Source organism: Pipistrellus kuhlii, unplaced genomic scaffold (assembly GCF_014108245.1).
Source record: "Pipistrellus kuhlii isolate mPipKuh1 unplaced genomic scaffold, mPipKuh1.p scaffold_m20_p_12, whole genome shotgun sequence".
Taxonomy (NCBI): domain Eukaryota; kingdom Metazoa; phylum Chordata; class Mammalia; order Chiroptera; family Vespertilionidae; genus Pipistrellus; species Pipistrellus kuhlii.
In genome coordinates, this window is record NW_023425427.1 from 8692633 (window position 1) to 8706897 (window position 14265).

At 49.2% G+C, this 14265-nt stretch overlaps 3 protein-coding genes across 5 annotated transcripts in view; 2 read left to right on the forward strand and 1 right to left on the reverse strand.

Moving 5' to 3' along the window:
* Window positions 1–1735, forward strand: part of ELP1 (elongator acetyltransferase complex subunit 1) — a 59980-nt gene extending 58245 nt beyond the window's left edge. For all 3 annotated transcript variants that reach the window (XM_036433086.2, XM_036433085.2, XM_045579932.1), the window contains one exon: window positions 157–1735. In XM_036433086.2, coding sequence (XP_036288979.1) covers window positions 157–224 — 68 coding nt within the window. In that variant the 3' untranslated portion in view covers window positions 225–1735. The remainder of the gene's footprint in view (window positions 1–156) is intronic.
* Window positions 1736–4064: 2329 nt separating this feature from the next.
* ACTL7A (actin like 7A) lies at window positions 4065–5384 on the reverse strand. Its single transcript, XM_036433099.1, has one exon. It carries the CDS (start codon window positions 5382–5384, stop codon window positions 4065–4067), a length of 1320 nt encoding a protein of 439 aa, XP_036288992.1.
* A 701-nt stretch (window positions 5385–6085) lies between these two features.
* ACTL7B (actin like 7B) lies at window positions 6086–11116 on the forward strand. Its single transcript, XM_036434273.2, has one exon. It carries the CDS (start codon window positions 8864–8866, stop codon window positions 10106–10108), a length of 1245 nt encoding a protein of 414 aa, XP_036290166.1. The 5' UTR covers window positions 6086–8863; the 3' UTR covers window positions 10109–11116.
* The last annotated feature ends 3149 nt before the right edge of the window (window positions 11117–14265 follow it).

Consider the following 14265-nt stretch of genomic DNA (forward strand, 5'->3'; position numbering starts at 1 on the left):
AATCCCCCGCTGCGTTTGCTCTGATGGAGGTTGGAAGGTAACAGCAGCATTAACTCGTTTCTGATGGTCGCCTTGTAGTGGCCCAGTTTTAGAGTTACTGCCTCAGCTCCTGCCACCAAGAAAGTGTCCTGTCACCATCTCTCTCCTTTGCACTAGATGCGGAGTTTTTGATACCGCCGATGATGAACAAAAGAACCCAGTGGAAACTGAGCCTATTGGAGTGACGGCTCCTCGTTGGGAGGGCTCGGCAGAGAAGACGTTTTCTTTCCACCCCTCAGCCCTCCAGGCCTGACTGCCGAGAACCGGGAAGAGGGAGACTCTGATCTACCTTCGCATTGCCGAGAGCTGCTCGTGCAGCAGACCTCTGCACACACCACGCAATTGTTTTCTTTTATTTTGCATAAAACTTTTCGTTTTAATTCACTAAACTTTAACCTTTAGTCAATATATAATAGCATCATTTTGTAAGGTTTAGTGTTCTTTTATTTAGTGCTGCTTGAGAGCATATTTCTGGTATTTATGATAAACAGGAGCTGGGGTTTCATGCCCAGTTGCAGGTCTAAGTCATATTGGGACCTCAGACAAGTCACATAATTAATTTGTGCCTCAGTTCATCTGGAATAATGTTTCATGGTTTCTACCTCAAACATGTGAAGAAATGTTTTTAAATTGCTTTATGTTCCTCGAGGAGAACATTGTACATCAGCAATATGGCTGTTCGTGCTACCAACAGTTAGTCACATTTCGTCACTTCAATGGTTTTTTTTTTTACCTTGTCCTAAAGCAGAATGAAAAGCTAGCTATTTCGATTGAAATTCAAAGCTTTTCCTGGCTAACCTGTTATTTTGCAGTATCTTACCTGATTATGTGCTCCCAGTTATAACTGGGATAAGCCTTCCATCACTACAGTGTCCACAAGGACTATTTTCACTGCCTGTGAATTTTCTGAGACTTAGCAGAACAGAGTGGAATTTCTGAAACACATCATGCAATTTGTTATAGTGAACAGTGTTCATCAGATGGCATGCACGATTGTGAGTTACTCCTTTTCTCCAAACACTGCTACTTTTAACAAAATGTTTTTGTCAGTGTCTAGACCATTTCATCATCATCCCCCCCCCCCCCCCCCCCCCCCCGTATGGTACCTAACTGACCTCTTTTTTTAGTTATTTTCTTTGAAAGTAATGAGAGTATTTTCTCTTTTTGGTCAGTCTAGAGAATGCTCATGTCATCTTGATGCTAGTTTTGGGGCTCGTAGGTAAGATTAAAAATTTCTTCCATGCCTTTAGTGCCAGACCCAGATCTTCATCACTATACATAAACTAACTGGAAATGCTGCTTTTGATTCTGAGTATAGGTATATCCAGAATTAGAATTTCAGACTTTTCTTAATATAACAAAATGTTAGGTGTAGAATCTAGGTGTGTTCCCTGTGTAATTCAACTTTTCCATGTGTCTGAAAATTTTCACAAATAAAACTAAAAAGAAGAGATAAAGATATGTATATCCTGCTTAAGAGAAACTGGCTTTTTGGTTCATACCTATATGGATTTGCTGTAATTAAGTTCCCAACACTGAAAGGCTGAAAGTGCTTTGTGACTTCCCTTTGGCATGGATAAATGAGCATGATAACTGCTATGGCATTTTAATAACTCTCAGTGCTCTTGGTATGGGTAATAGTAAAAGGACTTGCTGATGGATTGGAAATACAAGTAAATGTGTCTTGATAATGGTGTGATTTCGTGGATGGTCAGTTTTCTTAAAATAATGTAGTGAAGCATCAAGAAAGAAACTTGTGTGAATTCTTTCAATTCAGTTTACTATCAATTACTATCTCTCATCGGAGAAAGATGGAATTTTGTTCACTTTGAGAAGTAGCAGGCGGGAGCAGACCTTTCAAAGTAAAGTTGGGGAAGAATGCAGTATGGGAAAAGGAGGAACTCCTGGGAGTGGTGAATGCCTCCTTCTGGGGAAGGATTTCGTGAAGTTTTAGAAAAGAGTATATAGCTCTTCCCCCCCCCCCCCCCAAAGCAAGTTCATGTCACAACCTGGGTTTGTGCCCTGACTAGAAATTGAACCCACATCTTTTTTGTGTGGTTTACAGAATGATACCCCAGCCAACTGAGTCACCTGACCTGGACAGCCTTGGCACTTTTGACACTTTGGGACATTTCATTCTTTGTTGTAGGGGGCTGTCCTGCACATTGTGGGGTGTTTAAACAAATCCCTGGCCTCTACTCTCTCATTGCCAGTATTTCGTACTCCCCACTCCTATTATGACAACCAGAAACATGTTTACACATTGCCAATGTCCCCTACGAGTCAAAGTTGCCCCTATTTGAGAACCACTAATCTAAGATAATTTTCAAATACTTAGTAAAAGTATTCACCTCTTTCATATATATATATTTTATTGATTTCAGAGAGGAAGGAAGAGGGAGAGGAAATTAGAAACATCAATGATGAGAGAGGATCATTGATCGGCTGCCTCCTGCAAGCCCCCCACTAGGGATCGAACCCACAACCTGGGCCTATGCCCTTGACCAGAATTGAACCTGGGACCTATCAGTTTGCAAGCCAATGCTCTATCCACTGAGCAAAACTGGCTAGGGCAAATATTCACCTCATTATGAGTATTCTTTTTTTCTACAAGGCTGATTGTGTAAGGATCAAGTGAGGGAATTCATAAAAGTCTTTGGAAAAGACTGCAGGTGTTTAGCCTTACATCCTTTCATTTTAAAATACAGCATAATGTTTAGGCCTCGGGAGGCCTGCAGAGTCCCATTCTCCGTAGCTACCTCCCCTGCCTCCCCTTCATCAGGACCCTCCCTTTCCAGGGTTCTTGACTTTTGTTCCTAGACCCTTACAGGATTTGAAGATAGTATGTGTCTATATGATTGTTTTCCTCTGTGGTCTCCTATTTTATTTTATCCATTTTAAAATATTACTTAGAGGAAGGTACATAGGCTTTATCACCCTGCCAAAGAGGTCCAAAGGTTAAGAATTAGCCACACTTCAACCTGCCCATCAGTGAACGTTCATGCAGTGTTGACACGCGAGTGGTTTGGGCAGAAACTGACGTGAGCAGGACATACTTCTTTCTCATGTCAGTGTACCCACTCTAGCTGATTCCCAATACTGAGGTAAGGCTGTCATCCTTGCTGAACTGTAGACACTGCAGGTGCCCGTCTGGGGCTATCAGCTGCCCTACTCCAGCTCGGAGGTGCCAGCCAACAGTGTTCCTCACCACGCCAGGGCCCAGGGTCTGCCATGTATGTCTTTCAGGTGAGTCCAGGCAAACCTGGAGGCTCAGGGTGGTTCTGGAGAGCTACTCCCTGGGGGTGGTAGGGATGCCATTAGCTCCCCTGTGAGTGCTTGAGCATGTGTCTTTGTGGGGTAAGGGTGGGGGGCAGTGTGGGTTACAAGAGACTCAAGACCATATAGTAAGACTTGGGGTCCTGTGAAAGAGAGAAGTCTAAGATAATCTAGCAACTCATGATCCCCTCCTGGAGCCGGACACTGGTGTTTAGGTGCTTTGTGGGAGACTGAACCTTGACAACATACTTCCTATTGGTGTTCACCAGAAGGGATCTTCGTGAACTTAATATATGCGTAGCCCACGGACACAGTAGTGCAGTGAAGGCCTGGGATGGGGTAGGGACTGGGTGGAAGGAGGCAAAAGAGGAAATGGGAGACATCGGTAATTCTGTCAATAGAAAGGGGGGCTCTTATGTGTCACAACAGCATATAATCTACCATCATACTTCCCCTTCCAAGCAGATCTTAACAATATGGTAGTTCCTAAAATGGAAAATAAGAGAGCACCATTTTAGAGCTAGTCCCTCCACCCCCCACCTCCACCTTTGTGTTGGCAAACTTATATTTCAAGGCAGAGCTGTATTTATGGAGTTGTTCTCATTAAGTCAGGAAATGGACACACTGTGGAGGGGAACAGAGTGTTTAATGCTGTCGGAATGAACGTGCCGGGCCTATGTGTGGGGTGGGTGCTCACCCAGCAACGCGGACCCCTGGCAGCCACAGCGTCCATGCTTCATCCAGGACGTTCAGAAGCACCTTCTGTAGATGAAGAAAGGCCCATGTTCCTCATACTCAAAGCGGTGGATCCACAGTGGCTGGAAGCCGTGGAGCGATGCCAGGATGGAGCCACCCGTCCACACCGAAGTCTCTCTCTCGGGCAGCACGTTCACCTGGGGGGTGTCATTGGGACACAGGCTGTTCAGCTCCCTCTGCAGACGGTTGGGGAAGCCACTGAGCATGGTGCTCCCCCCGCAGAGCAGGATATTCCCCATGAGATCCCGCTTGAGGGCGATGTCGCACTTGTTCAGGCAGGACACTGTCTGGGTGTGGAGGCCCAGCTGCATGGACCTGATCAGGGAAGGCTTGAAGAACATCTCTGAGCAGAGGAACCTCTCCTGGCCCAGGTATATCTGCTGCCCGTCGGGCAGGGTGTACTGGATCATGTGCTTAGCCTCTGGGATTTTCCTCTCCTCGATGGGGTCCAGGGCCACGAAGCAGCATTTCTTCTTGATGTCCTCCACGATGCCCCTGTGGGCCTCGGTGAAGTGTTTCCCTGAACTGTTCATCAGGCCCATCAGGTAGTTTGTCAGGTCGTAGCCCGAATAGTCCAGCCGCCCCGTGATGCTGGGCAGAGGGTAGCCTTCGTAGATGGGGACGACGTAGGACACACCGTGGCCCACCTCCACCACCAGGCCGGAGGTCCTGCCGTAGGAGTACATGGACAGGCGGGACTGGTAGGCAATGTGCATGGCGGGCGTGCTGAAGGTCTCGAACAGCATCTCGGCGTACTTCTCCCTGTTGGTGTGCGGGCTCAGCGGCGGGTCTGAAACCAGGACCGCGTGCTCCTCCGGGGCGATCTTCATCTCCTTGTGGAAGATGTACTCCCAGATGCCCTGCACCGAGTCCCAGTCCACGATGACGCCGTGCTGCAGGGGGGTCACCAGCCTGAGGCGAACCTCCGGGTTGACGAGCTCCTGCCCCACAAAGGTCTCTTTGCGTTTGTCCCCAGTCTTGGTGGTCTCCATGTAGGGCTTGCCCACTGTCGACGAGATCTTGTGGGAGGGCCGTGGCAGCCCGGCAAAGCCGCATTTGCAGTAGCCAGTGCCCAGGTCCACGACCACCGCCTTGGTCACCTTCACCGGGGGCTTCTCCCTGGCTTCTGATTTCGTGGGCTCTTCTGGTTCCAGACAGTTCCGGTTGACCCACACCGCACGCTTCGCTGGGCCACATCTTAGGGAGGCCGTTGGGAGGGCCTCTGTGTTCTGGGGGGCCTGTTCACCCCTCCCCTTGTCAGGCCCATCCCCTATGAGCCTTGCCTGTGGAGCCCACGTGCTATTGAGAGCCATCTCGCTCTCGGAAAGTTCCTGGAATCCACAGGTTTCAAGGCAGGAAAGGCTGAAATCAGAAGGCAACTTGAGAATGTCCGCACTGATGACATCACTGATTATGACATAACCTAGTGACCTGGGGCTTTCTGGATCCTGGGAAACCTTGTTCCAATGTAGGGTTGATTTGGGTAGTGTTTTATGGAGATTTACCTTTTTCTCGTTTTTGTAATAAGCCTGAGTCATCCAGTCAGTATTTATTGAATGCTTGCAGTGTTCAAGCAGCTGAAAATACAAGGCAGAGTAAGAAAAAGAAAATTGTAGGTCCTTTTAGAGCTTACTGTATATGCTAATTAGTGACTGAGTGAAGACCTACAAAAAGAGGGGGAGAATGCCGGGTGTATATCCCAGTAGAAGATGTAGAGGACTGGAAGCAGAAGTGCATCTGATGTGGTAGAGCAGGGGTCAGCAAACTAGGGCCTGCAGCCTGTCTTTGAAAATTTTTATTGGAGCACAGCGACTGCCTATGGCTGCGTTTGTTGAGTTATTGCAACAAAGACTGTAATGAATCGCAAAGTAGAAAGTAAATATTGACCACCCGGCCCTTTACAGAAAAAAATTGTCAGCCCCCAAGTTAGAAGATCCCCAAAAGATGAGTGTGGCTGGCGTGGGAAGAGTGAGAAACAGCATGTGAGATGGAGGAACTAGGGGGTAGGGAGGGCCAGTGCTAGGACTTCGGCTCTGGTTCTGCATGAGGTCAAAAAACTAGAGAATTTTGAGCAGGAAGTTGACACCATCTGACTTAGATTTTAGCAGAAATAATTGCTGTTGTGGTTCTTGTACCCAAAACTTAAGTCTCATTTGTTCCTTGGGACAATCTGCAGAGGAATTATTTTTGGACACGTATTTGTACACATATTGATCCTTTAGTTAGGTCTTTGGTTCAGCAATGAAATTTGACTCTACGGAGTCCCACTGATGACAACATTGAGGTTCTTAGGTGCGTAACTCACCCAAGGATGGTCCAGCCAGCCGTGGCCAAGCTCTCCTAACTACGACTTCTTCCCAGGGGTGTGCTGTGGACACACCTTGATGGGACCTGACATAGGTCTCCCATGCCATCTCTGAAGCTGGGTATGTTGGTGCTGACACCTGCCACCCTCAAGGCTCCCAGAATCCAACCTTACGTTGTGCAGTCACTTTTTTTCATAAAAGAGGCGGTCACTACAATGGTGGGCTTTCTCCTTTAAGACGGTCACTGGGGGTGTTCTTGGCTCTTTGTGGGCTGTGTGTGAAGAAAAGGACCAAGTCCAGTCTCATGAGCCTTATGACTATCTGATGGAGGTGGCTAAGCTGCCATCTCAGAAACAAAATCTCAGCTTCTTAGTTCATTGACTAGAGGGTGAAAAAGCACAGAATTTTGAAAGGCTAGGAAAGCACTTTTCTGAATGCCTGGCTACTTGAAAAATAGTTTACTTGCTTCTGCTATTCAGGGATTTCCATGGCCAACTTGGATTGCTTGACTTTATTTCAGAAGAACTTGCATGATAAGGCATATTTAACTTAGAATGACCTATTGTCCTTCTCCTCAATCCCTCTCTTGAATTTTGAGAAATCTGCAGCTGCTTAGTACATTTCACTGTCCTGGGTTTCTGGAGGGACCTCTATTGCTTCTGTCATGAATGATCTCAAATTTAATGGCTTAAAACACAAATGTATTATCTTATAATTCTGAGATGGAGGTTAAAAGTCCACAGTTGGTCTTGGTGGGATAAAATCAAGGTGTGGACAGAGCCCTGTTCCTTCTGGAGACCCTAGGGGCTCATTTATTTCCTTGTGGCCCCTTCCTTCCTTCATCTTCAAAGACTCCTCTGACTTCTGCTTCTTTGCCACATCTTCTCGGACCTGACCCTCCTGTCTTTATCTTAAGATCCTTGTAATTCCTGTGAGCCCTGTGTACTCCAGGGTATTTAACCTCCTCTCTCAAACCCCTTAACTCGCATCTGCAAAGTCCTGTGCCATCAAAGATAATAGTCACAGGTTCCAGGGATTAAGGATGTGGATATTTTTGGGGGGAAGAGGGGTAGATTATTCTTTCTTCCTCACTCTCTACATCTGATCTGATAATCTAATGCAAATGCAGTTTGTGAGGCTAGAGATGGCACAGGAGCCAACCAGAGAAGGCCTCAAATGCCAGAATAAGAGCTTGGATTGCATTGAGGATAGTTGGGAAACCAACCAGTTAGATTAGATTCTACCTTCTAAACTTCTCTAGAATCTGTCCCTTGTTCTCTTCCACATTATCACAGCCCTACTTTAGGCCACCTTCGAGTTTTACAAGAATTTCTTCAGTTCTCTTTTCAGGTCTCAGAGTTTTGCACCTTCATTTTATAGCTAAACACAGATCTTCCTAAAGTTATCTAGAAGTCAATCTGACCAGTCCTCTGCATGGAGTCTTCATAGTCTCCAGCTGTCTTCTATTCTATCCAAGCTCCTTCCTATTCCTAGCATTTGAGCCCTGCCTGGTTGTCTCCGTGACCCTCTAGCTTCATCCATGTTTCCAAACCTGAACTACAGGCAGTTCCCCACCGTGACCCCCTGAGAGCCTTTGCTCAGGCTGTCCTTCCTGCGGGGGATGTCTTTCCCACTCTTAACTACCTGAAGATACCCATGATTCTTCCAGAACTCGACTTAAGCATCACCTCTCTAGGGAACCTTCTGCCTGCCCCCCTCCAATGAGTGCTCCCCTCTGGGCACCTCTGCTCTCCCAATGGACTTTCACCTGCAAACTCCTTTTGTCCATTCCATCTTCTTCCCACCTATTATAGATGGGGCTCTGGTTGTGGCTGAGATCCTGTCTATCACCAGCAGACTGTACGGGGCTGGACCCACCACAAACCCCTTAAAATGTTGGAGGAATGAGAGTGCTGCTGGGTCCCTCGCAGTCTTTAGGAGACTTGGTGCACTGAAGTTGCATGAACTTGGGTTAACGTACAAACACTCCAAGAGCTGTCCGTCCATGGGCAAGTCATTGGAATTGTGAGCCTCGATTTCCTCAGCTCTGCCTACCTCGTGGGATTCTGTGAAATAACATGTGAGGTGTCTGGTATAGTGCCTGGCTTACTGTAAGTAAGGGCTCAAATATGCATCATCCTTGCAACCAAGAAGCAGAGGAGAGAACAGTGTCCAGTTAGTGAATAGGAGAATAGGAACAGGGAGGTAAGAGAGCAGGAGAAAAAACTTCTGAGACCCAAGTGTGCTTGGGTTTCTAAAACGGTGCTGGCCACTTAGTATGCCCTGTGCAAAGTCAAGTGAGGCGGATGGGGGTGGGATGACAGAGCATGGAGCCAAGGCCCAGCCTCCCCTGACTGCTGGAATGTGCCAGCCCCCAGTGACATCACAATCCTGAGTGGCTGCTGAGGCCCTGCTGGAGGTGGGCCCTCATTTCTCTCCACTGAGCACACCGATGTGGAAGCGAGAAAGGTGAGCAAGGAAGGCAGATGGCAACGAAGAACAGCTCAAGCCCCATGCCCGCGGGCACGGCCCAGGGTGACCCCGGAGAGGCAGGCACGCTGTCAGGCCCAGAGGCTGGCATCCGGGATAGAAGCTCAGCCACTCAGCTGAAGGCCAAGCCCAAGTACGTGCGCAGGGTCAAGGCGCTCATCATCGACCTGGGCTCGCAGTACTGCAAGTGTGGCTACGCGGGCGATCCGAGGCCCACCTACTTCATCTCCTCCACCGTGGGCAGGTGCTGCTCCCAGGTGGGCGACGCCCACAAGAACACCTACGTGGGCCACGAGCTGCTCCACGTGGAGGCCCCCCTGAAGCTGGTGAACCCCCTCAAGTACGGCGTGGTGGTGGACTGGGACTGCGTCCAGAGCATCTGGGAGTACATCTTCCACACGGCCATGCGGATCCTGCCCCAGGAACACGCCGTGCTGGTCTCCGACCCACCGCTCAGCCCCAGCATCAACCGGGAGAAGTACGCCGAGCTCCTGTTCGAGACCTTCGGCATCCCCGCCATGCACGTGACGTCCCAGTCGCTGCTGTCCATCTACTCGTACGGCAAGACCACGGGCATGGTGGTGGAGAGCGGGCACGGCGTCTCGCACGTGGTGCCCATCTCGGAGGGCAACGTGCTGCCGGGCCTGGTGGGCCGCGCCGACTACGCGGGGGGCGACCTCACCAACTACCTGTTGCAGCTGCTCAACGAGGCGGGCCACAAGTTCACGGACGACCACCTGCACATCGTGGAGCACATCAAGAAGACGTGCTGCTACGCGGCCCTGCAGCCTGAGAAGGAGGTGTGCCTGGCCTTGGAGGAGCTGCGCGTGGACTACGAGCTCCCCGACGGCAAGGTCATCACCATCGGCCATGAGCGCTTCCAGGGCGCAGAGATGCTCTTCAAGCCCGCGCTGGTGGGCAGCAGCCTGCCGGGCCTGCCCGCGCTCGCGGCCGCCTGCCTGGGCCACTGCCAGGAGGCCGGCCTGAAGGAGGAGATGGCCGCCAACGTGCTGCTGTGCGGCGGCTGCACCATGCTGGAGGGCTTCCCCGAGCGCTTCCAGCGGGAGCTGAGCCTCCTGTGCCCCGGGGACAGCCCCACAGTGGCTGCGGCTTCCGAGAGGAAGACCTCCGTGTGGACCGGGGGCTCCATCCTGGCCTCCCTGCAGGCCTTCCAGCAGCTCTGGGTCAGCAAGGAAGAGTTTGAGGAGCGGGGCAGTGCGGCCATCTACGCCAAGTGCTGAGCGTGGCCCGGCAAGCCAGGCCTCGGGGGCAGGCGACCGTAGGCCACTCTATACGTTTACAGAGTTTCACATAAACATTTAACACAACGGCTCTTGTCCCGTCTGGATTTCTTGCCTTAGGAGGTGATGGGGAGTTGGGTTTAGAGGTAGCAGCACCTTTTGCTCTGCTGGGTGGGGAGCAGTAGGGATAGAAGGTGGGTGGCCCCTCTCCTCATGAGGGTGACATCATCTCAGAGCCCCAAGGATGGCTTCCTGTTCCGTTAGCTCCTCTGGGTTCAAAACCCAATTCAGCAGACATGTTGCTTGCTCATCTGTCCAGGAACCATGTGGGACATGAAGGCTTGGATTAAGAGGCCAGCTTGGGTTATGTAGTTAAGTGGAGGGGGGAAACTGACAAGCAGGTGTCTGACTTCATCTCCTGGCACCTGCCCACAGCTGCATCATTGCTGATTGCCCCGGCTCCCTGCCTGCCCTCCCCTCACTGCCTGCCCTCTCCAGAGGCACAGCCCATAGGTGTGCCTTCTCCTGAGTGGAGGGACCATTTCCACCCGTCTGCCTTCCAATGTCAGCCAAAATTGCAGCTGTTTCTGCAGTCACTGAATCCAGAAGATGTCGGAGGAACCAGAGGGTCCTTTGGAAATCACGTGATTCTCTCCCTCCTGCTCAGGTGAGGAAGCTGAGGACTGAAGACGGGGAGGGTGAGGGCCGTGGCAGTGGATGAGTCCAGGTTTCCTGACTCAGAGCGTAATTATTTCCAGAAAGGCAAACACAGTTACTGTAGCTTGGGCTGCTATAAAAAAAATTCCACAGACCAGATGGCTTATAAATAGTAGAAATTTATTTCTTACAATTTTGGAGACTAGAAGTCCAAGATTAGGGTGGCGGCATGGCAGGGTTGTGGGGAAGGCCCTCGTCTGGGTTGCAGACTGCTGATATCTTGCTGTGTTCTCACATGGTGGAAGGGCTGAGGGATATGTGTGGGGCTTTTTAAGCACTAATCCCATTCCTGAGGGCTCTACCCTCATCTCCTAATCATCCCTCAAAGGCCCCACCTAATACCATTGGGCATTGGACTTTCAATGTATGAATTTGAGGGGAGAAAGTGGGAGGCACACACTCAACCTGTAGCAATGATTTCTTTTTTAAAATCTATTTTTATTGATTTCAGAGAGGAAGAAAGAGGATGAGATAGAAGCATCAATAATAGGTAAGAATCACTGATCGGCTGCCTCCTGCATGTCCCCTACTGAGGATCAAGCAAACAGCCTGGGCATGTGCCCTGCCCGGGAATCAAACCATGAATGATCTCCTCGTTCATAGGTCTACGCTCAACCACTGAACCACACCAGTCAGGTTAACAATGCATCTACTTACCAAGCATCTACTATGGCTGAGGCCCAGAGCTGGAGACCAAGAAATGACCAGGATGTGGCCCTTCCCTTGGGATCACTCAGACCCAGTCAGCAGGGACTCAGTGGATAGCGCCTGGGTAAGGAAACGAGGCCTGAGCTGTGTTCCTGGGGTGGGGAGGTGGAGGTGATGTGTTAGAAAGCTGTAAATGAGGAAGTGCTAGACGTGGTGGCCAGTTAGTGACTGTGGGTCTGAGGGAGAAGTTTCTGAGTCTTGGAAGATTTCAGCTGATGACTGACTACCTACTACCCTCACCTCCTGATGGAGCCTGTGACCAGGGGCCCATCACCGGATGTCCATGAGGTCACACATTGGTGAGCCGTGTGACCTGATGGGCTACCAAATGTCTCTGAGCCACCTCTGACCTTAGACCTGCTTGGGAGCACTCTGAGGTGTCTCTGTCCCGGGTCCTGTCCTGGGGGCTGCAGGCTTGGGAAAGAACCAGACACAGTCTTAAATGCCTAGCCATTGCCCAGAATTGGGTCTCTAAACTAGAGTCTGAGTTCCCCTGAGCTGGCAGGAACTTGAGCTCTTTCCGGGAGAGAAGGGTTGCAGACTGGAGGCCTTAGGCTGATGGTGTCAACAGACACATCTTATTTGGCCAGTGCAGCATATGAGTTTTTTTCTTGAATGCACTTTTTTTCAGGGAGGCCTATGGTACATTTCCAGGTTGCCAAGGTCTCTACTACCCTGATGACTTCATATATACTTGCTGCTTCAGCCTCGTTTGCTAATTAGGCAGCATTCATTCTATTGGTTGCAACCTAAGAACTGCTGAGCAGTACTAATCCTAACAACCTGATGAGGTACAGGCAGGGAAACAGGCTTATCGAGGGGAATGTGATTTGCCCCAAACCACACAGGCAGAAAGTCAGAGCTGCAGGTGAACCTTCTTCCACATGCTGGTCTGGAAGAGGGCACAGGGTAGCACAGGGGCCTATGAAGACCAGGTATGAACCTTGCCTGTGACAATTTGTCCTGTCCTTAAATCTCTACTCATGCCCAGGCCCAGCTAACATTCCCCAGGTGGAACCAATCGTTCCAGCCTCCATTTCCCCTCCTCCCTTCCCTGCAACTCCCACTTTCTTTATGGGCATCAGATGCTGCTGAGGGCTGACTGCCACGAGGAGCATGTGACTTAAGCTAAGCCAATCAGAGCAGCCCATCTGTTTGGCCACATGATTGGCTGGGGGTGAGCATGTGACTTCAGTGCCCTGGTGCAGAGGGAATCACAGGCTTTTTACTTGGAAGGTGGGCATAACCTTGGGGCGTGTGGCTTCTCACTGTTGCAACCACATTTGTTACCAGGACGGGAGCCAGCTGGAAGCTGGACCACCAAGGAGTGTAAAACTCAGCGGGTACCCTGCCAACAGTGACCTCCAAGTGAAACCACGCCTAGGGCACCCTCTCCTATCAGACCTTGTGTTTCTGCGAGTCTTCACCTTCACTAGGTAAGTGTGAGTCTGCTGCTTGCAGCTAAGCACTTTGTAACTGTTTGTTTCTCTCAACAATAGTATTCCACCCGAGAACTTTCTGAGGCTGAGGGACCAGGCTTGGAGAGGCCTCTTAGAATTGAAATATTAAGACCAACATTTCATTGATTTCCTAACAAGAAAGCTACTACACATGATGAATTTTTATCAAGGTATTAAAGAGTGTCAGATATTACACGAATGCTCAAGTACGGAAACTTAGCTAAGAGATGGTCCTGTTCTCTTGTTTAGATATTTGTTTTAGAGGTTGAACTTGGAGCTTCTTAAGGGCAGGAGCTTCGATTTCTTTGTCTGAGCCTTCTTCGTGACCAGTGCAGACCCTGGCACAGAGTGGATGCTCAGTGCATGCCAACTGAAACCACCTACTCCTACTCTGTGAGGAGGAAGTCACAGTATTTTCTCCCATCTATATGTAGAAAAGCCTAATATGCAAAGTATCCCCTCGTTCAATCTCTTGCTATAACATATGCTGACCACTAGGGGGCCTCTAGTATTACAGATGAGGAAACAGGTCTGGAGAGGTTAAAAATCTTGTCCATGCTCACCTGCTTGGAAAACCAATCTTGTGCTAAATCAGAGTTTTGTGATTCCAAAATGCCTCTTTGCCCTTGTTACCTCTCTTTCTACAAATTATCAATCTCCTTTACAAGGGGGAGGAAAAAAAGATGTAAAAATTGCTTTTAAGTCATGAACAAGTATGATGTAATTTCACAATCAGCCCGAGGTATGAAAGTTAAGAATGCCATTCTTTTAGCAAAGGAGAGACTTATTTTGCTCCAGATTTCCAGAGACATAAGTAAGCAGGTATGAGGGTGACCTCATGTGGCAAAGTCCTACCATTTAGACATGGTGGGAGGCCATTGTCCTCACTGCCTCATTGGACAGCCTGATCTCTCTCCCCCAAGTGTTTATTTACCAAGTTTTCTCTAAGAGTTATCTGCATAAAATGGGCTTAAGTAACTAATGAATTAATTTAATCACAATACAAACTAGTAATGGTGTTCTATTTGATGAAAGGTGGTTTGTTTTTTTGCTTTGTTTTTTTTTTAATATGCTACATTTTCTTGGAATGTAGTGGTTCTTAACCAGTGGGAAAGGGGGAGTGTAGGGTATTGGTTATGCTGGGGCTAGTTCTTAATAGCTCATAAGAGCCTGTTTTTAATATTCAGGAATCTTGCAAGCCAATTGTTAAACCATGTTATAGCTTAAAATTGGTCCACAGAAACCAGCAAGAATTACAAATCATGTTCCCCT